This window comes from Euprymna scolopes, chromosome 25 (genome assembly GCF_053919585.1).
Source record: "Euprymna scolopes isolate OS-2025 chromosome 25, ASM5391958v1, whole genome shotgun sequence".
NCBI classification, from domain to species: domain Eukaryota; kingdom Metazoa; phylum Mollusca; class Cephalopoda; order Sepiida; family Sepiolidae; genus Euprymna; species Euprymna scolopes.
The window spans coordinates 63,457,290-63,484,625 of NC_136506.1; the positions used below are offsets into that span (position 1 = coordinate 63,457,290).

General features: G+C 29.5%; 1 protein-coding gene across 3 annotated transcripts in view; it reads right to left on the bottom strand.

The window, feature by feature from the left end:
* The window catches only part of LOC145247403 (uncharacterized), a 270,622-nt gene that overhangs the window by 79,373 nt on the left and 163,913 nt on the right, over positions 1–27,336 (bottom strand). For 2 of the 3 annotated variants that reach the window (XM_080109105.1, XM_080109106.1), the window contains 3 exons: positions 22,769–22,886; positions 19,222–19,254; positions 3,459–3,574 (listed from right to left, as the gene is read on the bottom strand). In XM_080109105.1, the coding sequence (XP_079965231.1) occupies positions 3,459–3,574; positions 19,222–19,254; positions 22,769–22,886 (267 nt within the window). The remainder of the gene's footprint in view (positions 1–3,458; positions 3,575–19,221; positions 19,255–22,768; positions 22,887–27,336) is intronic. The other variant, XM_080109107.1, reaches the window with a different exon arrangement.

A 27,336-nucleotide genomic window follows, 5' to 3' on the forward strand; every position in this document is an offset into this window, starting at 1 on the left:
AACCCCCCACAGTCTTCTGTTAAAATGATCCCAAATAATAGCCCCCTTATGTTTCAAGTGGCAATATGCCTTGTTTGGGGTGAAAAGAGTAAAATAAATATTTTATTTTATTCAGATATCTCTGATTTTTGTGAAACTTTGTGAAATTTCACAAAAATATCTGAAACTTGTGAAATTTCACAAAAATATCTGAATATACATTTTTTTTTTTTTTTTTTTTTTTTTTTTTACACAGTGATCACCACTTATCAAGGCCCGGAAGCCACTCAGGGATAAGGGTTACTGCAAGTACATTACGTTAGTGTGGAAATTTGATGAAGTGTTTACTCAAGGGGGCGGTTCATTAGGAATTTGTTAACATTGGACTTGAAGACATCCAAGTTGTAGTTCGGTGGGAAGCAGGCAGACGGAACAGAGTTCCACAGGCGTGCAGTTCTAAGAAAGAAGCTTTGTTCATGGAATCCGCGTTTTGATTTAGGCACAGATATAGAGTGGGGGAAATTTTTCACAGTGGATTCAGCTAGACGGGTGTTTTTCGTGAAAGATTGGCGAGGGGGGACCAGAGATTGGAGTTCAGACGAGCACCTGCCATGGAAATAATGATAAAACAAGGATAGGCTTGCAACGTCTCTTCTGTGAGGTTGCAGGGTAGAGAAAAGGGCATCCCCCACTAAGCCACGAAGTCTATTTTGTACTCTGTCAAGGCAGGATAGGCTGTTTTTAGCAGCTCCTGCCCAGATATGGCAACAGTATTCCATCCTTGGACGTACTTGGCTTTTATATAGATAGAGAATTGCATCAGTAGTGAGATATCTTCTGGGGCATCAACCCATTTTTCCACCTTTTGCATACAACTAAATTAAACTAAATATAGCCTACATTACTACCCCATGTGCCTAGCAACTGTGTTCCAAAATTTATAATGATTAGTTAATTAGTTTAGAGATGAATTAGAAATAAACATATCGTCTGTTAAATCTATTTCCATACCAAGTAGATTGATTCTAGATGAGTGAAATGGAATGTTGTCTGCAAAAGCTGATGCAGACTTCCGGTTTAATTTCTAAACAAATGGACCTGTATTATTTGAAGCATTCACAAGTAACTTTCATATAAGTTATAAAACTAAGGTTCTTTTATTCAAATAAAAAGGCGAGTTTCCAGAGAGCAACAAGAATAATAAATATCATATTTCTGTTATCTTGAAATTGAAAAAGCTAGAAAATCTTAACAAAAATTAAAAAAAGAAAATCATATATCCAAATCTTTGATACTCTCTAAATGCAAGTTTGAAAAGCATATGTGATTCTATGAAGGTCGACATACAGAAAAGCTATTTTCTTTTTCCTTATTACTTTCAGAAAATGTTAACACGACTTCAGCGATTCTCAAGTGTTTGGGGATCTACGCTTCACCAATGAGGAAAGCAAATAAATGAATGGAGCATTAAGACTACATTCCACAAATTAAAATCAAGAGAAAAGTTTCTTTTGATTTTTTTGTTTTTTGCGTTATGGCACATCAACCCTTTTTCTTAGTTTTTATTTATACCAAAACACAACATTGATATTCATTAATTATTATTATTTCTTTTTTAAACTCTTTTTCACCTCAAACTTTGAACAAAAGGGGCTATTATTCAGAATTATATTTAACAGGGTATTATGGGGAGTGGAGCAGGGAGATGTCTGTTTACATTATATTTAAACATCTGCAAGTCAGGAAAGCAGGGAACAGGGAAGGAATTCCAAAGTCTAGCAATCCAAAGGAAGAAACTATTAGAGTAGAAGGCTTTCTGATATCTAGGGACTTTAACAATGAAGGGATGAGACTTGCTGCTTGTCAGATTTGTTAAGGGTGTGTACGTCAAAGGGGGCACAAATCCTATGAGTTTATCAGAGCACATGGCATTAAAGTACATGTAAAATAAGCACAAGGATGCGACATTGCGGCGATGGAACAAAGGTTGGAGCTTGACCAACAGTGCAGGGGCTATTAGAATTGATACTCGTTTTTGGACCCTGTCTACTTTTATAATAAGTGAATTTTTTTTATTAGAAAAATTTTCAAGATACTTTTATCACAACCCCTTTTTCCTATTTGCTATAAAAAAAAATTCCGGGCTAAGTCTAAATGATCCATTCTTACTCAGAGTGATATTACCTGCTAGGATCCTATCTAAACATTAAATAGAATATATCCTGGATACAAAACTAAACCACTGTGGATATTCTTGAGCAAGGTGTTCGTTTCTACACCAACCACTCCAAAATCCATCTTTTTTTTTTTTTTTAGCCCTTTCTACCTTTTTTCTGCCTACCCTATTTCTCAACTCAAGCTCAGTTCCAACTCTTCCGAGTATGGCATAAAACTGTATGCAATGGTGAGGCCCTGATTTGGGAATTTTATGGAGTGTAAAGTGACTCCTTAGTTGCTACTATTCCCAGATCTATTCTAACCCAAAGAAGTGGTAATACTTGTCAGGCTCAATTCATGAGCTAAATAGAATGTAGCATTTACAGATTATGTATCTACAAAAAAAAATATCTACAAACCATTCATATACAAAATATGTACAGTTTCAAATAAAATGACAAGGATGGTTAATATAGCATAGAAAAAAACAAAAAAACAATTGTCCTTTAACCTAATTGTGGTCGGGTCATTCTCATGCCATCTTGCTCTATCCTCTATCTACCATCTGGTAGGTCTTCATAAATGCACTGCAAGTCATTTGTTAGGGTTTTTGTGTGAGTGCTGTGTAATTCTTCCACTGAACTATATCCTTGTTTTGGCATCCACAAAACAACATCGTTGATTATTTCAACTTTAGTCCTCCAGCAGTGACCAGTAAATCTGGCTCTTCGCTTTTTGATCAAGCCTGAAAGCTGAGGAAAATGTCCATAGAGTTGCTCTACTCTGGGGTGGGGGTGCTACTACCTTCAAGAAATGCATTAAGAGCAGCTTTTTAGTATTCTGATGTACACACCATCAATTTTTATGTCCAATTGGTAAAAGTTTAGGTGCTACTTCCATATACAAGAATTGATGTAACAATGGTTTCAAAGACTTCACATTTCATCTTGGTAGGAAGATTTGACTTCCAAATTGATGTCATCTTGTTTAGTTCACAGGCTTTATTAATTTGCACATTCAGTTAAATCAGTGCCATTTTGTTTTGCAACTTTTCTGCTAACACTTTGGAGACTTTCACAATTCTGAAGAGCATAAAATGTAGTGACATGAGAAGGGCGGCACACATACTTCTTCCAAATTTGATTTGTGAAAATCATATTCTTATACTTACAAATGCCCCAGCCTAACTATTATTAAATTTTGAGGTGTTTACCATAAGCTTATTAATAAATCCTGATGGGCACAGATGTTAGATTTTGATGCGAGTTGAACTCTTTAAAAAAAAAAAAAAGAGTAAAAACTATGGAGTATGCTAAACTTACCCAAAAGCAATGGTCAGGTAAGGTACCAAAGTGATCTTCACAACCGACGTTGCTGCCCAGATCCATAATGCTAATCCAAGGGCTGGATAGGCTGTAAATAAAAGTTTTTCAATTGTCTGTAAAAAAGAAAAACAAAATCAAGATTAAAATTATTTGGAATTTTTTTAGATTGAACAAATTTGGCAGATAAAAAAAAATATCCTCAGAAATATGAAAAATAATTTTTTTATAAAAATACCAAACAAATACACAACCTCACCTGATATTTTGAAAGTTATTATTTTTTTTAAACCATTTCTTTTATCAACATTATTATTTTACAAATAACTAGTAGGGAGATCCAACATTGCCCAGGATTTAATTTAATCCTTTTCACTATGCTCATAACATTACATCACCCTTTTTTTCTGCTATTATTTGGCACTCTAGTATAGTTAGCAGAAGCTGAAATTTTGGAAAACTATGAGTTATACACATTTGATGTTTTAAGAGGGCTCTGTCCCCATAGCTTTCTTAAAGAAACCATTTAGAGATTCAGTACATTAAGAGGTATATAGAGATTAGAAGCAACTTCTATTATCTTTCTCAGAGAATTTTATACATGATTTAAATTTTATCAAAAATGAATATATTTAAAGTCTTAAGAGGGATTTTCTCCCTATAATTCACTTAGCAGACCATTTAGTGATTCAGTAGTAATACACACGGACGAAAAAACGCTTTGGATAATCACAGATTTCAAGGTAGTTTTACTAAAATAGCCATATTTTTTAAACCAAAGCACTTCAAGTCTTCAAATTACTACTGTTTTGTTCGGAAATGAATATACTTTCAAATGAATTAATAAATATGAATGTACATTATATATTTTAAGAGTTTTAAGCAAATAAAGTCATAAAAATGTGAACGTCATAAAATGGCGTTTTCGGTAAGGTTTTGTAATGAACCCCCTGTTTTCTAAAGGTCCGTACCATGATTGTATGAAGAATTTCGTCATGAAATTTGGGAACCAATTAGAAGAGGTGTTAACCTTAATACTGTCAAGTGTCCGAAATATTTTTGACCATTTCTTTTTTTGTCGTGTTAAAAATAAGACTTTAATATGACGAGTATTGAACATTTTGAAAAGAAAATTCTTCGGACACCCAGTAGTAAGTAAATCAATCTTTTTACTATCTTTATCAATTAAAAGTATTATTTTATGTTGAGTAGGACCGCGATAATTGATAATTTAAAAGGACCTACCCGAAAAAAAAATTGTTTCTATTTCTCGAATTTGGTCAAATGAAGTTAGTATTACTAGAAGCAGCAGCAGCAGCTCCAGCCTGTAGAATCAGCGATAGCACAGCACAGTGTATAAACAACACGCCTTCTTTAATTTTTATTCAAGAACGAATTAAGAAAAACATGAAAATATGAATATAAATGTTCTTATATGTTTAATGAGAGCTATTTTGTTATCAGAATAACATTAGTTTAGAACTATTCGGTTTTCAGAATGTATAATAACAACAATCCCAACCAATTCGGCATTATGAATCTGTTGCAATTTCTCACATTGCTCGTCAAATTTAAAAACATGGTTAAAAAAACAAAATAAACTTTTGTAGATATATAGCTTGCATGCACTTTTATTCTTTAAATTAGTTTTGAACAACAAATTAAAACAATGTTTTACTGCGAACAGCCACAAATGTTTTTTTTCAAAATCAAAATAAGTATCAAAATCTCGTTTATACATAGATTCGAAAAAGTTGTCAAAAAACAAATATATAACAAATAAATGTTATCAAAGGCAAGATAAGTTACTTTTCTACCAAACTGGATATATTTTTTGTGTTTTTATTCAATGTAACATGTTTATTCAGCTCGAAAAACATACAGTGTTTACCGATGTATTGGAAAATTAAAAATGGCGCGCGGCCCGACTCTCTTTGACACGGTAAGTTTGAGAAAAGGAGTTAAAAATAAAAAACAACTATACAAAATACTGTTAAAAACTCACCGAATATATGTCAGCCTATGTCACGGTAACATATATTGAGCGAGTTTCTAGCAGTATTTTGTCTACTTTTTTATTTTTAACTCTTTTCCCCAAACTTACCATTTCAAGAGAGTCGGGCGTGGGCGCCATTTTAAATTTTCCAAAACATCGGTAAACACTGTTTTCAAGCTGAATAAACATGTTACATTAAATAAAAACACTAAAAAATTATCCAGTTAGGTAGAAAAGTAACTTGCTTTTGATAACATTTATTTGTTATATATTTGTTTTTTTGACAACTTTTTCGAATCTATGTGTATAGTAATACAAACCCTCAAAATCTATATCAATATTCTTGAAATTTTAAAAGCAGTTAGAAAACACATCAAACTACAATTAGGAAGCTTTTTATTTCGTTATTTTTTTTTCTACTTATTAAGCGAAAGATATTTTTACAACCTGCTCCAGCGTAGTATAAACGGCCTATGGAATTAACACCTTCAACCTCGAAAATAGAAATCAACAAATTTTTGAACGCTCTTTTTGAAAAAAAGCTCTTAACTTCACCTCTAATACAAATTATGTGTGGCAAGTCTCCTCCTAAAACACTCTTTAACCCTAACAATAACACTAAGTTCGAGTGGCAAGCCCCCCCCCCAACAAAATACCTCTGTAAGCCACATACAAGCATCTAAAACAAACAAAAAATAGATCCTTCCTTAAAGGAAAATACACATAAAAATAAATTGGTTAACTGTCCTAAAATGCTAGAATGGCCAGGAAATGATGAATTATTTTACATTAAATTTTTGTGAAACTAACCGCTCCCCCCTCTAATATTGTTTTTGTTAGCTTTGTCTCTGTCAAGTTTTCAGTATGTTCACACATAATTTTCCTTAGCCCTACAATTAATTCAAAGTCCGAATGGCAACCCTCCCCATATTCTCATTGCATAGAAACCCTCTTAAAACTACACATAATCATCTTAAAAAAAAAAAAAAAAAAAGCATGCATATTTTCCCATAGAAAAAAAAAACAGTTAACTGCCCTAAAATGCTAGAATGACCTGTAATAGGAAATTATTTTACATTCAATTCTAAAATAATTTGTTTATCTTTCATTAAAGTTTTTCATGGCATTTTATACATAATTTCCTAAAAAGGTAGAATCACATTTTGGAGGGGTGGTCAGAAGGAGTTGAATGGGGTTAAACAGAAGGTGTTAATCTACAATAATACCAAAGAAATATTGCAATATATTCATTTTTAAATAGTCTTATGTTTAGATTTAAGTTTTTTGTACATAAAGCACATTACAATTCAACTTTGAGTTCTCCAACTTCTTTTCTGTTTATGGATACATGGCATTTTTAAGGAATTGCTGCATATTTATGCACATTTACTGCAGATTATTTGGAAACCATAAACTTTGGGGGATTTCAGTTGCATATTCTGATTCCTTGTACAAAAATACACTTATATGGTAAATTTCATTTCTTAGTCTTGTGTTTTAACAAAGATATGACATTTTTACTGAAAAAGTAGTGTAAAAAATGTGACGAAACGCATATGGTCTTAAAGAGGGAAAAATATCCAAACGTGTGAGGCACAAAAATAGCCATAACTTCCTTAATTTTAATCAGATTTTAAAAATTTAAAAAGATTCTTTCTTAGCTCATCAAGCTCTTTCTATGCATACCAATATTGAAATATTTCAAGCTATTTCAATTTTTTCATGTGTATTGCTAGATTCAGAACCACTTCCATTGTGTTCCTTGGAAAATTTTACATATAAATACACCTTTAATTTTTATGTAGATTTTCTAACCTTTCTTTCTATAGGGAACACATGCACAGGCATTGAGACATATATAAGTTTTGTGAAAATATATATTTTTGCAAATATTTTGTACTCTGTATATACTAATCCTTTTTCAATTAGAAACTTTGTTAAGATATAACAACAGAGTATATATAATCAAAAAAATATATTCTATATTCCAATTATAATGTGCTAACATGCCAAGGCAAGATAATCAGTAATCACTTCAGCAAAGGTTTTACAGTGGAGTTTTCTTCTAGATAGGTTTCCATAAAATTGGCTTATTAAATAATATTAAGTTAAATTCCATCCACCCTACACACCTTTAAAATTTAAATATTTCTGATTGTTAAAATGCTTTTGACTAATATTGGGGGTATGAGTCCAATTATTTTAACGATCGTTTTTATAACCATGGTTATGACAATCAACCAATGAGAGGCTTTCGACGTCATTATAAAAATATCGAATTTTGGATTCGATTCAGTTCGCTATCAAACCTGTCTTGAAATGACTGAATCATGACTGCACTGTATTGATTCTTCACCGTCATCTTTATTACTAAAAATTACTCAACACTCGAGATCGTGTCTGCTTCATTCTTTGCCGATTTGATTTACTGCCGCCATCTTTGTTCAACATAATGTCTCAACACTTAACACTGATTTACATGAAATAAATTGCAAATCATTTATTCTGAATTAGACATTTACTGAAGGCTTGAGAATGCTTTATACTCATCTTACTAAACTTTTTAATGTTAACAATTCTGCCACTGGGTCTTATCTTTTATATGATACCTGTGCAATGCTGGGTAGCGCAGCCAATAAAATATAAAGCAACATATTTTTGTTTTTAGATTTTAAGATGTCAAAAATGTAACGTGACCATGACAATAACAGCATTTAGTTTTAAGTGGTTGATTAAACATTCCAAAATTGTGAATTCAATTCCTAATTGCAGCATTTTTATTTGCTAAGTAATTAAAATTATTTAGCAAATAAGTATTAATAATTTTCAGATTATGAAAAAGGAATTTAGAAACATTAGTTTCTTTTTTTTAATGAGATTTGCATTTAATTTTGCTAAATAACTTTGCTGTTAAACAAGCTTTACCTATGCAATGGTAGATGCAATGTTTTTACTTCTTTCTTTTTGCCAATTTATTTATTTTAATAAGATTTTTAAAGTTAAATTTAATCATTACAGTTGTTGTAGAGTGAGAGTTGGTGAAGCAGGTTTTTTTAACTTGCCATTGGATTTCACCTATAACATCTTGTAATGTCTACATCTCAGCCAGAACTGAATTATATTTTAATGTAAATTAAGCTGACCGGAAATGGAAATGGCTGAAAGCTGAGTATGAGCAAAATCACTCATGGCATATCTATGCAAGTCTGTGCCAAACCACATACTGAAATACATACAAATACAACAAAATTAACTTCAATGCCGTAACTGCTACACAGTATCGAAAACACACACAAAAAAAAACTACATTTCTTGCAACTATTTTTCAGTTGGTCATCATTCAGAATAGTTGCTGTTCAGAAAATCTTTCAGTGCTTGTTCAGAATTCCCTCTATATTAAAAAATCAAAATAAAGAAAAACCTGTAAAATGTACATACCTGGATGGAAAGAAAAACATTATCCACCAAAAATCATTTAAATTGATTAAGTAGTTTTACCTTTTTATAAAGAAAATAATTTTTAAGCAAATTTTAGTTTTTCCAGTGCCCCCCCCCATCCTCCATGTTAAGGATGTTTTTTTTTTTTTTAAATATTGCAAGTTTGAATTATTTAGAATTATCTCCCTTCTTCTCTCCAACTGTTTTCAAGATGGTGTTATAAAATCATTTCTTGTAGTTTATCCATAAAATTTGATTTTCTTATTTAAAAATGAAACTACTTGATCAATTTATATGAATTTTAGAATACAATATTTTCTTTCTGTCATGGATACGTACATCATGCAGATTTTTTTTTTTTTTTTTCAATATAAGAGTGATTCTGGTCAAGCACCAATTTCTCAGATCAGTAAATATTAATAATTATTGAGGTTAACATTAAGGAAATCCTAAAAAACTGTTGTTCAGCAGTATTCTGGATATTTAGTACCTGAGATGAGTTCAGGGACTTGCTAGCTTTTTTTTTTCTTTTCTTTTTTTAAAATTTTATTGAACTAGAATTAATGGGATCTATAAGGACAAATTCTAGCTCTTGCAAATGGCTTGCTATCATATGTAACCACTGTAAATGCGAATTGGTTCATTTAAGTCATTATTCTTGTATGCATGCAAAAGTTTTCTTGTACATTATTCTTAGTTCATATTCCTTATCCTTTCGGCAGTGCGCAGATGATATTGAATTCATGTTTTGAAACATGTTGTAAATTATAAATCTATAATGTCACAACAAAGCTATAATTATGTTAAGGTAATGTTTTAAACTTCATTTATAAGAAAGTACAAATAGGTCAACTTCAGACTGAAAATCTCAAGATTTCAATTTCCGGTCACGGCATGTGCTTTATTTGTTGAGAATGTATTTTTGTGTGTCCCGCTTACATCCGTTGTTTAATTGTTATGTTCTCCTATTTCTTGTAATAAATAATTTTACCAAGAATTCTTCATAAGTTTTCGTTTCAGTTTCGATTATGGCTGAAGGGACTCAAGTTATATATATATATATATATACACATATATTTTTTTTCATAAGTTTTTATTTCGGTTTCGATTCAAGCTAATGCACTCAAATCATATGGATATTTTTTTTTTTAAATCACAACTTTATAACATAAAAACCGATAGAACATTAACTCTCTAATAATATATACGAAATCTGCAAGAATTAAAATATCATATTTAAGCGTACTTTACGACCGAGCTTTACCGGGCGTTCATGCTAGCTTAAATAAATTCTTCCACAGTTTTAACAAAAAAGCTAATATGAGACCGTCTCCATTGACACTGATCATCTACAGAATGCCAACATCAATATATTACATATGAATGCCAACATCAATATATTACATATGAATGCCAACATCAATATATTACATATGAATGCCAACATCAATATATTACATATGAATGCCAACATCAATATATTACATATGAATGCCAACATCAATATATTACATATGAATGCCAACATCAATATATTACATATGAATGCCAACATCAATACATTACATATGAATACCAACATCAATACATTACATATGAATGCCAACATCAATACATTACATATGAATGCCAACATCAATACATTACATATGAATGCCAACATCAATACATTACATATGAATGCCAACATCAATATATTACATATGAATGTCAACATCAATATATTACATATGAATGCCAACATCAATACATTACATATGAATGCCAACATCAATACATTACATATGAATGCCAACATCAATACATTACATATGAATGTCAACATCAATACATTACATATGAATGCCAACATCAATATATTACATATGAATGTCAACATCAATATATTACATATGAATGCCAACATCAATACATTACATATGAATGCCAACATCAATACATTACATATGAATGCCAACATCAATACATTACATATGAATGCCAACATCAATACATTACATATGAATGCCAACATCAATACATTACATATGAATGCCAACATCAATACATTACATATGAATGCCAACATCAATACATTACATATGAATGCCAACATCAATATATTACATATGAATGTCAACATCAATATATTACATATGAATGCCAACATCAATATATTACATATGAATGCCAACATCAATATATTACATATGAATGTCAACATCAATATATTACATATGGATGCCAACATGAATATATTACATATGAATGCTAACATCAATATATTACATATGAATGAGTCCCTGTGTGGAATTTCCACAGGTCCCACTAGTTTACTATTAATGCAATATTCTTCATTTCTGAAAATAATTAGGATCTTTGGCATTTTGAAATGAAGCAAATTCTGCAATATAGTTATTACATTTTTAAAAATATTCTGACTGAAGGATAGACAGACAAAATCTTTATATGAGATTATATTACGTTATTTTTGTTGTTGTTTTTGTTAAAAAAAAAAAAAGACATTAGTTTTATGCAAAAATAAGGGGGTTTGAAATAGTGCTATGTAGCACATTTTAGGTTTCTCCTAAAATCAATAGTAATCAGAAAATTAAAGCAAAAAATGTTTATTATTACTGTTTTCTTCCTTAGCTGAAATATGTGCGTGTGTCCAATTAATCATATCTAGTGGTGTACCTAGACAGACCCAAACTATTCAGTGGAAGAAAATTCACAACCCAGCAAAGGAGTAGGGGTTGGAGAACTCTCTCTCTCTCTCTCTCTCTCTCTCTCTCTCTCTCTGCGCCACCCTTCTTTCCTTTTCAAACATTTCTATATTTAGAAATTCAATCAAGCTAAGGTCTGATGTCTGTCTGCTGGCTATGCCTAAAGACAGACTCTCTCCCACACACACACACACTCGCCCAAGAGTGAGAATGGAGCTTATAGAGCAACAGTTAACAGGGGAATAATAATAAAAAAAAAAAATGTTTTTTAAATAACATGAAATGTCTGGGAAGAAGTAAAAAAAAAACAAAAAAACAGAACAATTTTTTTTTCTTCCCTGGTGAAAAATGTTCCTAATAAATATTGCAAAAGAAAGAAAACTCAAAACAATCAACTTCAAAAATATTTCAATGAAAAACATTTATGATTAATTGGTAATTCAAACAATTTATTCGCTTTACCTGCTATTTGTGACCAATTTGCATTAAAAAATTAATATTTATAGGAAGTTTAAAGCAAGTTACTTTCTGGAAGGGACCTCCAAAACTATCCACAGAATCCTATGACATCGCCGTTTTATGCATACTTTAAGAAATGTGTTCCTTCAGAGTTCAAATATTTTTATTAATTTTGTTTCTGAATTTTTTTAGATGAGTATCGTTTATTCATATTTGGAATTTTCAGGCTACTGTTCTCATCTTGAGTGTCATTTTTACAATGTTTCGATCGCTGTAACCGTCAACCTTCTTCATTTAATTCATTGGGTGTCATTCCGTCAACCATCATGACTGGTTTAAGGTTCTAAGTAATTTGCAATTTGTATTGTCAGTGATCCACACTACGGATTAAACCTTCAACGTTCAGAAGAAGGTCACATTTTACAACTGAATTCTTCCAAGTATATCTAGAAATAAAATAGGTTTAAGGGTCCTAACCACTGCACCATGTGTCTTTGCAGACAATTCTAGTATGAATTTTAAGGACTTTAAATGTATTTTTTTTCTAGATGTAAATATGACTATTTATGACTACATATCATTACTATATATATATATATATATACACACACATACTAGTATGGATACCCAGCACTGCCCGGGTGAACAAGAAATTTGGTGTGGACAATTTGCTATACTAAGGTTATTGAGCAACCTCCAAAAAAGAATGGAAGAAATAGATCAGCATAGATGTCAACGAATGATTTAAGTATGTGTTTAGGGAGATCATTGATGTAGATCAGGAAGAGAGTTGGACCCTTGAGGGACTCCAGCATTAATACTGCAGGCCTCTGATTTTTGTCCATCAACCACTACTCTTATGAGCCTATCAGAGAAAAATGATTTAATGATAGAGAGAACATTTCCAGTTATACCGTAGCTGGAAATCTTGTGAAGTAGGCCTTTATGCCATACCTTGTCGAAGGCCTTTGATATGTCAAGAACAATTGCCCTAGAAAGGAAGCCTTTGTCAAGAGATTCACTAATCCTATGAGATATAACCGTTAGCACATCTGCAATAGATCTTGCAGAACGGAAACCATATTGCGTATTTCAAAGAGTGTTAGTCTCATGTCTGTTTGCGCCAACCAGTGTGTTTGTTTACAAAAATGATGGGAGCAGTGATGTAACACTGCAACAAAGTATTCATACAAGAATTACATGCCCCCACACATTTCTCATTGGCAACCAGATGCCCATAACGTTAGTCACCATTAACAAACAAAACATCTATTTACAATTACAAATTATGAAATCATGGTCAATGTTGCTATTTTATAATTATCTGTTTTATCTTGTATTAAAATATTTTGAAAAATTGAGAAAACTTTTCTCCTAATTCAATATTTAAAACTGAACATTTTGAAAGAATAATCATTTGAAATAATTTAAATCTAAAAATATAATTGATTTTGAGAATTTTTTTTCTCTTTGCAATTAAACATATTATAGGATATATAAATGAGAAAAGGCAGTATTTTGTTCAAATCATTGAATTTATTTCTTTTTATTAACGAGTTCACAATAAGTTTACTAAAGTATGGTTTGATTTAACACAAAACATGTGCTTAATATTTAGACTCTTCAGCTTTATGTAATATTAACATTTTCATCGATTGTAATATATTTTGTTATTTTATAAAATAAAATATGATGGGTGGATCAGATACAAAAATATTTCCCTTCATATTTTACAGAAAACTGAATTTTCGATACAAATTATTCCAAAAGTGAATTAGTATTAAAAATTTCCTGGAAAATTGACAATTAGTTGATTTTTTGATAGATATATTAATTATTATTTATGTGTGCCAGTTCATACAAAATAGTTACTTGCACTATACTGTATAAAAATATTGTTTTAAAGTGTCAATAATATCAAAATGATTTTAGTCTCTCATTTTCATTATTTTTGTATGCTCAAAAGCATTTTTTTTTTTTTAAATCATTAGCCGTTTATTTTATGTTTCTTCATTTGAATGGTACAAAAGTTATGATTATAATATCAATCTATATTAAAGTTATATCTTGTGACATATAAGAGGAGGATATATTCTATGGTGCAACTTGGAGGTTCCTACTTTACTGCATGTTGTAATTGTGCATAAAACAATCCGGTTATGTACTTATTTTCTGTTCAGAATCAAAATGGTCGAATGCAGATTATTGTACTCCATCATCATTTACAGTAAAGTAAATTGCTTTAAAATTTTTTTTAACTATTACATTTTTTAACAAAACTAGGTCACAAAGGACTAAGAAAATAAAAATAAATTGCTTATGATATTTCTTTAAAATAATTTATGTTGCTTATACTAATGGTTACTAGTTATCTTGTGATCTGGGAAAAAACTTTACACCCTCTCATCGGGTGACTAAACATGCATCCCACCCTGCGAAATTAACAAAAATTGCAATTCTTTTAAAAAAAAACCTTTAGATTTTTAGAAATCATGTCATTCGTATTTACCCAAAATCAAATGAATACTAAAATCGATAAAAACTTATTTGCTCTATCATACATACCAGCAATGCCTTAAAACTGTAAAAATAGTGAAATAGGAAAAATATTTTTATTAGTTTTTGCATAAAAAAAAGGATCAACCAAATTCTGTGGTCTTTTGCATTATTGGTAGTAATCATTCGTGCATTTTTTTTTTTTAATTGTTGCCAATCATTGATTTTCGTTGTTTCTTCTTGCACCAAAAATATTTTACTCTTATAGAATTTTATTATACACCAAAACGAACTTTGAATATGCTTTTCATACTAAAATAACATTAAAATCTTTTTTCTAATGAATTGTAATGCAAAATAAATGAACAGATTAAACCGCATGTTAATAATTTTAAAACTTTTGTTAAAAAAATTTGTTAATAAAAGTTACAATTTATTGACTTTAAGAAAAAAAACGTATTTTCGATGTGACAGTGACCATTCCAAGAATTTCTGTGTCAGGAAACTGCTTTTCATGTGATTGTAAAAAAATGCTCTTTTACATCTTTGAGAGATTTTGCTGCATAAGACAGTCTGAGACATTCACAGCATCTTAAATATCAAAGTTAGATGATGAGGAGGATGACAATGATTTTTCAAGAAGTTTTTCACTCCAGTGTTAAGTTGTAGCCCCCAAGGAAACCAGTAAACGATGTACCACAGGCACTTTCGACTTATTAGAGGAAACGCTGAATTCTGTTTATATTTTTGTTACGTTGAACAACCTACCAAAGGTAGTGCCAATGTTTATCACAGTTACCTCGGATAAAATATTCAGATGGTAAATAGATGTACTCATGTTCTAATTGTCTTTTTTACATGGCTTGTTGCACTTTACTATTTTTTTTTTCCAATAAATTATTTGATTATAAACATAAGAAAATATCATAATGGACACACTAAAAATAATCTTTGAATTTTTTTTTATTTATTTTACAAAAAAATTTGATGTCTGAACATATGAAAATATGTGTAAAAAAAAGATGTCTGAACATATGAAAATATGTGTAAAAAAAAGATGTCTGAACATATAAAAATATGTGTAAAAAAAGATGTCTGAACATATGAAAATATGTGTAAAAAAAAGATGTCTGAACATATGAAAATATGTGTAAAAAAAGATGTCTGAACATATGAAAATATGTGTAAAAAAAAGATGTCTGAACATATGAAAATATGTGTAAAAAAAAGATGTCTGAACATATGAAAATATGTGTAAAAAAATTTGATGTCTGAACATATGAAAATATGTGTAAAAAAATTTGATGTCTGAACATATGAAAATATGTGTAAAAAAAAGACGTAGAAACGTAAATAAAAGCATTAAAAATATAATAACGTATTATGTTATATGATCATAATAAAACTGATAAATGGAGGTCATTAAAAAAAATTCTTAGGCTTTAGCGATTCCGAGGCAAATTTTCTTTAATTCAAAAGCAAATTAGTTGTATTCCAGTGCATGCATAAAAGCAAGAAAACATTTAGAAGAATTATCTTGAAGAAAAAAAGGAAGATTAGTAAATCTTTTTATTTACTTATGTTTTTTAATTGAATTGCATGTCAAACTCATTTTATATTGAAAAGTTGACAGTTCTACAAAATTAAAAAATAAATTTTACAATATTGGGTTTTGGAATTTGGGTGATGACGATTGATAATTTTGATTACCATTTTCATTTTAATTGTTAATTATTCACAATATTTCAGCTGATGACCACCAACCTTTCACTGATGCATCTATTTTATTTACAAGAAATGTTCTAGTTCAACTTTAACATGTTCATGTCCAGCAAAGAAATTTTTAACTGAACCATTTATTCAATCTACAAGGGTAGATTATTCCCATTTTATCAGCCTTCACTGGGAAGAAATGTTAATTTTTGCGGTTTTAAGTTACTATCGCCTGTAGTAAAGATTGAATCTTCAGCTTCCAGAAGACTTTCATTTGGAACTGATTGTTAATAAATGCTAATAATTGGTCAATATGGACATATTGGTACTTGTACAGTTTAAGCAAGACATTAAAAAATAAAAATATCAAAAAAAAGTGATATTATATTGTATCCATTTTGGACTGTAGTTCTCCGAAAAAAAAAATTTCACTTAATTTGATCAAGTAGGATTTTTTTACAGTGGAAAAATACGTTTTTATGACAGCATGCTCAAGGTAGCCATATTTGGATTTTTAGAACATACCACAGGGAGATAACTCGGTCTAAAGTACCGACGCCCCCATCTATATGTGAAAGCATAGCTTTCCTTGCTAAAAATCAAAACATGGCTACCTTTTGATCTGTATCATAACAAATTATTTTTTTTGCTGTAAAAAAGTTAAAAAAAAAAAACAAACAAAAAAACTACTTGATCAAATTAAATGAAATTTTTTCCAGAGAACTTCATTCCATAACGGATATGTACAATATAACTTCTTTTCGATATTTTCATTTTTTAATATCTTGATGAAACTGTACAAGTACTGACAATTCTAAGAAAATTTTGGGAACCATAAACCCATTCTCATCTAGATATATAATATTACTACTTATTATTATAGAATTATTATTATATGAACAATTATCCCAACGCTACTAAATATGTATATATATTTAGTAGCGTTGGGATAATTAATCATAATCAGGAATATTGGCACTTTTGAGGGTATCAGAATCAGAAAAATTTGTGGTTATTTTCTGATGCCAAAAACGATTCCTTTAATTATCTTTTTTATTTGATTTTGTTTAAAACAAATCTTTCATTGATAGTAGTAATAATCAAATAATAAATATTTATTGATTTTAAAATCCAGTAAAACTAAAATCTATAAATCACCCCCACACCCCATATGTGTTTTTATGTTTGAGAAAATATATCCACATTTAATGTGTGTTTTTACAGTAATTAGGGAAAAAATAGTAACTTTATAGTTAAATATTTAGAGATTAAGAAAGAATCTGAATTTGTAACTGTATCAGATTCGGGAATTTAGTACGGAATTGAGAAAAATATTGAATCGTTCATCACTAATATTTAGCAGAAAAAAATGTGACCCATTCGGTCACCGATCAAGATTAAGTACATTTGTTTGTATCAGTAAAAAACGAGTTTGTAAAACCAGTTAAATATAAAAAACTAACGACAAAATTAAAAAATTAGTCTATTTCTGTTTGTTATCATCCTCCCATCTCTCTCTTTCCAACTACAGTTTAAATAATATTAATACCACTGGTGATATTCCCTTTTGTTTATAATGAACTATTCCAATTTTTTTATTCTTAAATTTCTTTATATTTTTCATCTGTTTATAAATAGAGAGAGGAAGAGTGACAGAAGCAAAGGTGATATGTTATATACCGTATAAATAAGGGAGAGGTTGAACAACATACAATGAGAAAAGGTGAAAATGAAAGATAGAAAAAAACTTAGTAAGATATGAGTCATATGATGAATTAATTGCACATTACAGCTAATTAGAACAATTAAAATGGAAGATTATTCAACCATAACTCAATGCCAAAATTGAAAAATATTTTAGCATAGAAAACAAACACTGATTTACTCAGCTTTAGCATAATAATAGATATACTTTTTCTACCCCCACGGATGAAATAAAAGGGTTCAGTTCAAAATTCCATACAGATTCATAAGTTTAATTAGAAGATTCCCAAATTTGAAAGATGCACCAGAAGAAAGTTTGAGGTTACATTGACCTAAACATTGTGAATATAAAACTCATGAGAATAGTAATCTGAATAATCTGTGACGATTTGAAAGTCTAGTGTTTTTCTAGAATTCCTTTTATATTAGAAAAAAAATAAAAATAAAATAAAATAAAACAAAATTTGTATGATGTATGTAGCTGTAACAAAAAGAAAATATTGTATTCCAAAAATCACATAGTTTTATTTTTAAATAAGAAAATTTAATTTTATGGCTAACTGAGGAGCAACTGTCCCACAACCCATTTTGAAAATTGTTTACAGAATCAAGGGAGATAATTCAATATAATTGAAATTTGCAAGCTTTTGTTGTAATGCCTACGAATTCCCATTAATCGCTTAAAAATTATTTTATTTATAAAAATAAAACTACTTGATTAATTTATATGAGTTTTGGAATATGATATTTTCTTTCCATCACAGGTACATACATCGTACAGATTTTTCTTTATTTTTGCTTTTTAATATAAGGAAATTCTGGTCAAACACCAAACATTCAAATCATCATTTGCACCTAATGTCTAACTTGGACATAAGTAAACTCTTCTTTGGTTCGAACAGAACAGTAATAGAAACGTGGAAATATTAAGCAAAGGATTAGTAAGCAATTTGTTGATCATCATATGCCAAGCACATATACTATATATTGATCCTATAGAGAGCATCAGGGAGCAGTAATTCTATTTCAAACAGAATGTACAGATACCATACAGATCCTCAAAGATAACAAGCCAGAGAGCAACATTTTGATCCATTTTGTTTAGGATTAAGAGATGGTTAAAAAAATGATTCTGCCAAAATGATGCTAATAATCTCAAGTTATGCTTAATATAAAACCTGAAAAACGGCAGTTTCTTAGGCAATATTTACAGAAGCAAGAGTAAAAAAATTGAAAGGACAAAAGTACATACGCATAAAACCAAACATATTTCTCCACGTTTGACCTGTGTGAAAATAAAGGGTTCTCCCTGAAAAATTTTACCATTTTTAATCATTTCATTCAATAAACGGTTCATACCTGTATCTCCAACTATCGGTAAAAATAACAACTTGTGTTCAATGAACTGTTTTTAATAGTCAACATGGGATTTGAAACTATAACAGAGGCATTTACACTCCCCGTTTCAAGTTATTTTGGCCTCATTGGCACCACAACTCTGAGTCTTTGCATGCACACCTCTGCATTATCCATAAATGTATCCACACAGCCATTCAATTTGTGATAGTTGAGTATGGATCAAACCTATTGCTTGTGCCCTTGTATAAACGCCATCAAGGGAATCAGCTCTTTAGGAGATCCAAGTTCCTTCTAAGGATGAGAGTAGAAAGTGGACATTGCATTTACTTTCAGCCGCTTTGTAACTCTCACTTCACTTTTCTTGTCCTTCAGTTGTTACATTTCATAAGCGATGTTTCTGATGAAGGAGGAAGAAGTGCTTTTTTTTCTGGGTTGGAATTTATCAATCTAACAGTTTTTGATCTTGAATAGTATTTTTGTTTTGTTTTAGCTCATTAAATCAAATCCTATTAATATCTGAATGTAAATGCTTCCTTGATAGAGTTTTAGACTTCCTTTCAATATTGAACGGCTAAAGGCAGGTTGACATGCTTTAAGACAGATAAAACTCACATACTTAGATTGACATGGGTACAAAAATTAATTAGTAAAAAATTACTAGTTAAAACAAATCATGTTGGTCTCTCTTCCCACCTCCCTCACTATGCTGACTTATGATACTGGTAAAAATATGTGACCAGGGAAGGTGAGGGGGGGGGGAGTAGCAGCATATTTTTGTAAACCTGGGAGAATGGTATTGTGGTGAATGTATATATACTACACTAACCACCAAGAAAACCTGAAAGGAAAGTATCATAACCAACGAACACTATCCCCTCTCTCCCCAAAAAGAGGAATTATTGCCTGGGAGGATAAGATCATGACAACAGAACAAATACTACACTACCTTCTTACATCCCCCCAAAATGGAAATTACAACCCTAGCAGGATAGTATCATGAGAAACAAATATTTACTATACTGCCCCCCCCCCCCAGAAAACAGGAGGTAATGCTAGGGAAGAATTAGCATGATGAATGAAAATATACTAGCACCTAAAAGAGAAAATAAAGCCTAAGAGAATCCCACCCACCCCCAATCTCAAAAATGAAAAAGAAAAGATAGTGGTATTGCTTTTGAAGAATAATATGATAAATGAACAAACATATACTATACCACCTTCCTCCCTCAAAGAAGGAGTTAATGCCTGGCATGACGGTATCATGACAACAGAACAGATACCACACTACCTTTTTCCAAAAAAGAAAAGATAATACTTATCATGACGTCACAACAGATACTAAAGGAAGATGTAATACCTAGAAGGACTCCCCCAACAAAAGGAGGAGGTAATCTGGGAGGATATTGCACTACCCAATACAATAATAGATTTTAAATGAAACTATTTTTTTTTCATTCATTTCTTATGTTTTACTATTGCCATAAATTTTAACTGTAAGTTTTCATGCAAATTAACTCTTTGAAACTTTGTTTTCTTTATTAAATCACTTTAACCAATATTATTAATTATAATAATATTATCATCATTATGACAATAGAAATTAAAAATGTATATGACATAATAATTTATTAAATTGTTTATAAAATAAGTACACAAATAATATAATAAAAATTATGAATACTTATAACTGTTTATAGATGTTTTGCAGATACATTATTTTAAAATATTTCACCATAGAATTAAATACCGACAATGGCAACATATTTTTGAATTTTTGAGATGAGGATTGGTTATTCATATTTGAATTCACCGGACTTCTGTTCTCATCTTGAGTGTGATTTTCACGTTTCGGTCGATGTAACCTCCGACCTTCTCCAGGTGTATCTCTTCCATCCAAATTCCCAGGTTCAACAGAAACATTCCTGAGCTCAACAAAATACACCTGAAGAAGGTCTGAGGTTACATCGATAAAAACGTTGTGAAAATCACACTCAAGATGAGAACAGTAGTCCGATGAATCCAAATTATACAAATGGCAAAATATTTTATCATAAAATTAAATAAGCATAAGCCGTTTTGATGTTAATTTAGCTAAGATAGGTGTGAAAAAATGTTTTTCATTTCATCATTTAGATGAAAACCTAAATAAAAATGGTTGTCCATTTAAAAATCATTGTGCAGTTTGTTTTATTGATTCATACAATTATTTCAATGCAACAAATTGTAGGCAAAAAAAAGAGATCTTTAAAGACCATCAATATCTCAACAAGGTGGAGGCAGAGTTTAGAAGTTCATATCACTATTTTTATGCCAGATTTGAATTGTTTTTGTAAAGAAATACGTATACGATTATTGAAAACTTATTTTTTATTGTTTTACTCTTATTCATGCCAAACAAGGCACATTGCCAGATGCCATACAGCTACTTATACATTAAACACTCAGATGCAAAGTGTACAAGCATTGCCAGTTACAAAAGTAAACCAACAATTTTATGAAATTTGGACGCCTATCAAACAAAAGCAGCAGATTTTGATTAAAGCCAAACAAGGTAACAACTCTCCTTTCTTATGAGGTAAGAATGCTCAGTAATAAGTATGAAGACACAGGTTAAGTTTCTATGGTAAAAAGAAGTTTTATTGATAAATCAACCCAATCTGTAGGAAAAATAATAAAAATTTAATTCGTAGGGAATAAATTTAATTCGTAGGAAATAAATTTAATTCATAGTATAAAATAAATTTAATTTATAGTATAAAATAAATTGAATTCGTAGTATAAAATGAATTAAATTCGTAGTATAAAATGAATTAAATTCGTAGTATAAAATAAATTAAATTCATAGTATAAAATAAATTTTATTCGTAGTATAAAATAATTTAATTCATAGTAAAAAATAAGTTTAATTTGTAATATAAAACAAAATTTAATTAATATTATAAAATAAATTTAATTTATAGTATAAAATAAATTTAATTCATAGTATAAAATAAATTTAATTCATACTATGAAATAAATTTAATTTGTAGTATAAAATAAATTTAATTCATAGGAAATAAATTTAATTTGTAGTATAAAATAAATTTAATTCATAGTATAAAATAAATTTAATTCGTATTATAAAGTAAATTTAATTCGTATTATAAAATAAATTTAATTCATAGTATGAAATAAATTTAATTTATAGTATAAAATAAATTTAATTTGTATTATAAAATAAATTTAATTTATAGTATAAAATAAATTTTATTCGTATTATAAAATAAATTTAATTCGTATTATAAAATAAATTTAATTTGTAGTATAAAATAAATTTAATTCGGATTATAAAATAAATTTAATTTGTATTATAAAATAAATTTTATTCGTAGTATAAAATAAATTTTATTCGTAGGAAATAAAATAAAAGCAAATATTTGTTTGTTCCTTTATAAACTCACCAAAGAAAGTTCGAATTCTTCCTTTCTGAAAGCCGAGAATTGTAAAATCGCCCATCCTCCCGTCAGGAAGATAAAAAAGTTGGTAATTAACACAAGAATCACGTTAAGCCATGACAACCTGAGAAAAAAAAAATGCAAGAAAACATGGGGTTAAACTATACACAATGATAAACATTCACAGAAATTTAATGAAATAGTTAAACTAAACAAAGACATATTACAATGAAATTGACCAGTCACATCCACACTGAGTGATTTTATTATTTTATTCTCTTTTTTATGTAAATTTAAGGTTATAGACTTTGAATAATTCTAAATAATTTTTCATTTGATTAATATTATTGTTATGCATATTCCTGTGCATATAAATTCTTGTGTATGTGCTGTCTATATAATTGCAACATGACTGTTATCGCCTGTCTTAGTGTGTGCACGTGTATGTATACAGTCATGGGTGTGGGTGTGTGAGTGTGCTTGTATGTCACATATAAGGAGATTTTAAGACACACACCTTTTTCTCTGTTCCTTGGTTGGTGTCCCCTCATGACGATTCATGCATGCTCCCAAAAACACGACTTGATATAATTGTTTGGAGAAAGTCTCAATTCCACATTTTCCCTCATTGACAGAGCCTCTGCATCACTGAATCGATTCAGATCTCTTTTTCTTTTTCCATTTTCTCATCTTGAATCAAGATTCTCTCGTTCTGACTAAAGAAGGCTTTGACTATCTATGATTCAACTAACTCACTAGAAACACATGTGTGTTGTCTATTTATTTTAAGGTGCATGTGTGGGGGTGAGGTAAAATCCTGTTAACTAGTTTGCACTCAAAATGCACTGACCTGCCTCATGACCCTTGCTAGCATGCAGATGCAATGCTTCTTTGAATCGAAGCAAACAATTTAAGAAAAAGATTTTAATATTAAATTCTTTATGTCTTCAAATATTTATTCATGTAATTTGGTTTGTTTTGTAGAAGAAAAATGTTTTTATTTTTGACTTTGCAAAACATGACTGAATTTTGCAACATCAAATATTCTAGCAGGCATTACTAGTCTGGATAAAAGTCGACCTGGGAGCAATGGTAATTAAGGGGCAACCACACATTCCAAATGGGGTCTCACTACTGGATGGTTTTAACATTATACCTAGGACTGGTGAGTTTAGAGAAAAATAATTTCCTAAAAGTGAATGATATAATTGATGAAATAACAAAAAAAGATGATATCATTCTCTTGGGTCATATGTTGCCTATGTGAAGAGTGATTATGGACTGTTATGAATGATCAATGTTGTCACATTTATTGCAATGCAAAATCAATGCAGTGCAAATGAACCAAAAAAAGAGCAGGAGTGAAATGCAAACACCTACATGTAGCTTAATTGCCATGAAAATATTTAATATTTTTATCCAAATATTTATTTTTTTTATTAAACAGCTCTTTGAGCATAATAAAATTTTGGTACATTTTTACATATCCGTTTCATTCTGCAGAAAGAATCGATTATTATTATGTTAATTTTGAATCATCTTGTGCATATATTCCTCAGAAAAATAGAATCGTTCATGGATATGAACTATGTTAACCCATTTAAGATATAACCTTTTTTAACATATTACAGGCAATAAATATAATTATTATTTTAACATATTACAGGCAATAAATATAATTATTATTTTAATATATTACAGGCAATAAATATAATTATTATTTTAACATATCACAGGCAATAAATATAATTATTATTTTAACATATTACAGGCAATAAACATAATTATTATTTTAATATATTACAGGCAATAAATATAATTATTATTTCACCATATTACAGGCAATAAATATAATTATTATTTTAACATATTACAGGCAATAAATATAATTATTATTTTAACATATTACAGGCAATAAATATAATTATTATTTTAATATATTACAGGCAATAAATAAAATAATAATATTATATAAATAGTTTCTTTGTAGACTAAAACCTTTTTGGAACATTTTTAATTCAAACCTTGACTAAGACCTAACTAGCTTTACAATCTGATCCAAGATGGCTATCTGAACAAATATGTAATGCTGGGTCTTTAAGGAATTTTCTTATTTCTGACATTGAATTGTCACGCATTTTTCTTTCTAAGCAAAAAATTTATATTTTCTGAGGTGTATATGCACAAGAAGATTCGATACTGACATAATAATAATAATTGTTTCATTATAACAAAACAAATCTGTAAAAAATGTACCATAATTTTAATATGCTGAAAGAGCTGTTTGGTAAGAAAAATAAATATTTGGATCCTAGAATGTAGCTATACTGTTATTCTTTAGAAATGCTCTATTGTTACATTTAACAAACATTGAGTTTCAAGCAAAAAAGGATTGGTATATACAAAGAGTAAAATATAATTGTAAAAACATATCCCCCCCCAAAAAAAAAAACAAAAAAAAACAACAAATATATATATATATATATATATATATATATATATATATATTAGTGTATTTAGGCCACATTCCTTTATTCAGGCAAACATTATTAAAAACAACAGAGATACCTTGCTTAATGATTCTTTTTTTCATTTTTTCGATCTTTCGTAAGATTTTTTTAACTTCAAGATGGAAGGTATTTACAAATGCTCCATGGTTCACATGAGCGCTTTCGATTCTTTCTTGAATCATCATCAGGTGGAGATAAAATATTAAAAAGATTCTATCATTCGTAACTATATATTTCACTTCTATTTTTAATATTTTATCTCCACCTGATGATGATTCAAGAAAGAATCGAAAGCGCTCGTGTTAAAAAAATCTTACGAAAGATCGAAAAAATGAAAAAAAGAATCATTAAGCAAGGTATCTCTGTTGTTTTTAATAATGTTTGCCTGAATATATATATGGCGACCTGGTGTTTATAGGTACTTAATTTCCTTCTATTTATGCATTAGTTATCGGTGGCCTGGAGGAAAGACACTAGCCTGCGAAGTCATGGGTGACTTTGTGAACTGGGTTTGAATCTCCCAACCAGCGGTTATCACTTACTACACTGATAATTGCATAAGCATGAAGCACTAGTGTCTGTAAGTAAAAAAATGGTTAATATTTATTAAAATATATATATATATATATATATATATATATATAGTAACTTTTGAAAATATATATGGCAATTAAGCTACACAGAAATTTCTGTGTTATATATATATCAAATTTTAGTAATTCAATAATTTAAAATTTATGATGTGAAATGGTTAAATTTCAAATCAAGAAAATTTTTATTATTATATGTAAGACAATACAATTCAATTAGTATATTTCCTTAACCTATAGGTTTTCAATGTCTACCATCTCTTCAGGAGAAAATCTTAGCAAATATTATAATGGTTTACACCTAATTTGCTAAAAAACAATAAACATAGAAAATTATGATTAAAATTTTTCATATTATAGAGTAAGGGAAATTAATGAAAAGGATACTGAGTTTCATATCCAAGTTGCATGGTAAAATCCAAAGTGAAAATCCTTGGTAACAGTGAGGTAATCGGATCCAATCTGTATTTTGAATAATCCATGGCACAGGATAACAAACCGAAGCATGCATACTTCCCTGGTTTCTTCTTTGTTTAGATGATGAATCCGGTAAATAAATTATTATATATATATTGAAAGACCAAGAGTATCACTGGGTTTCAGTAGATCCATTGGATAACTTTATTCTGAAGTATATATATATATATATATATATATATATATATATATTTTTTTAAATGTTTGTTTTTGAAATATCGTTAATTTCAATGTATACCATTTTCGTTTAATGGGTCTAGATTGTGATGTTAAAAACCCAATCACCGTTAATTTCGAGTTAAGCTCAATGTATCTATTTAATAGGTTCAGAGCATCTGAAGAATTATTCAATAAAAATAAAGAATATTATAACAAAGCTTTAGCTAGATCAGGATATAAAGAACAAATCAAATTTGTTAAGGAAACTGAAAACAATAACACAGGTACAGAAAGAACAATAAGCAATGCAAATGTAATATCTTACAACATGTCTATGAAGAAATATAAAAAAGGAAAAAAAAAGAGCAAAAACCAATGAAAAAATAGAACATACAATAAACACAAAAAAGAAAAATGAAAAGCTAGACCATAATAAAACTGAAAGAGAAGTTAAAAATCAAAATAAAAGGAAGAGTCAGACGTGGTTTAATCCACCGTTCAGCCACCACATAAAAAATAACATCCTGAGGGAATTTTATCAAATTATAGACAAAAATTTCCCGCAAGTTAGTAAACTAAGTAAGATAATTAATAAAAACACTGTTAAACTATCCTTCTCAACGTCTGCTAACTTAACAAATACCATAATTAGCTCCAACAACAAATTAAACAAATTTTTGAAAAATAGAGATAGGACAGAAAATGAATCTAACAACGTAAAAGAATATAACTGCCGGAACCCTACTGAATGTCCAATGGGGGGGGGCGGTTTAACTTCAAACGTAGTATACAAATGTGAAGTTATAACAAATAATGAAACTAAAGTATATCTAGGGAG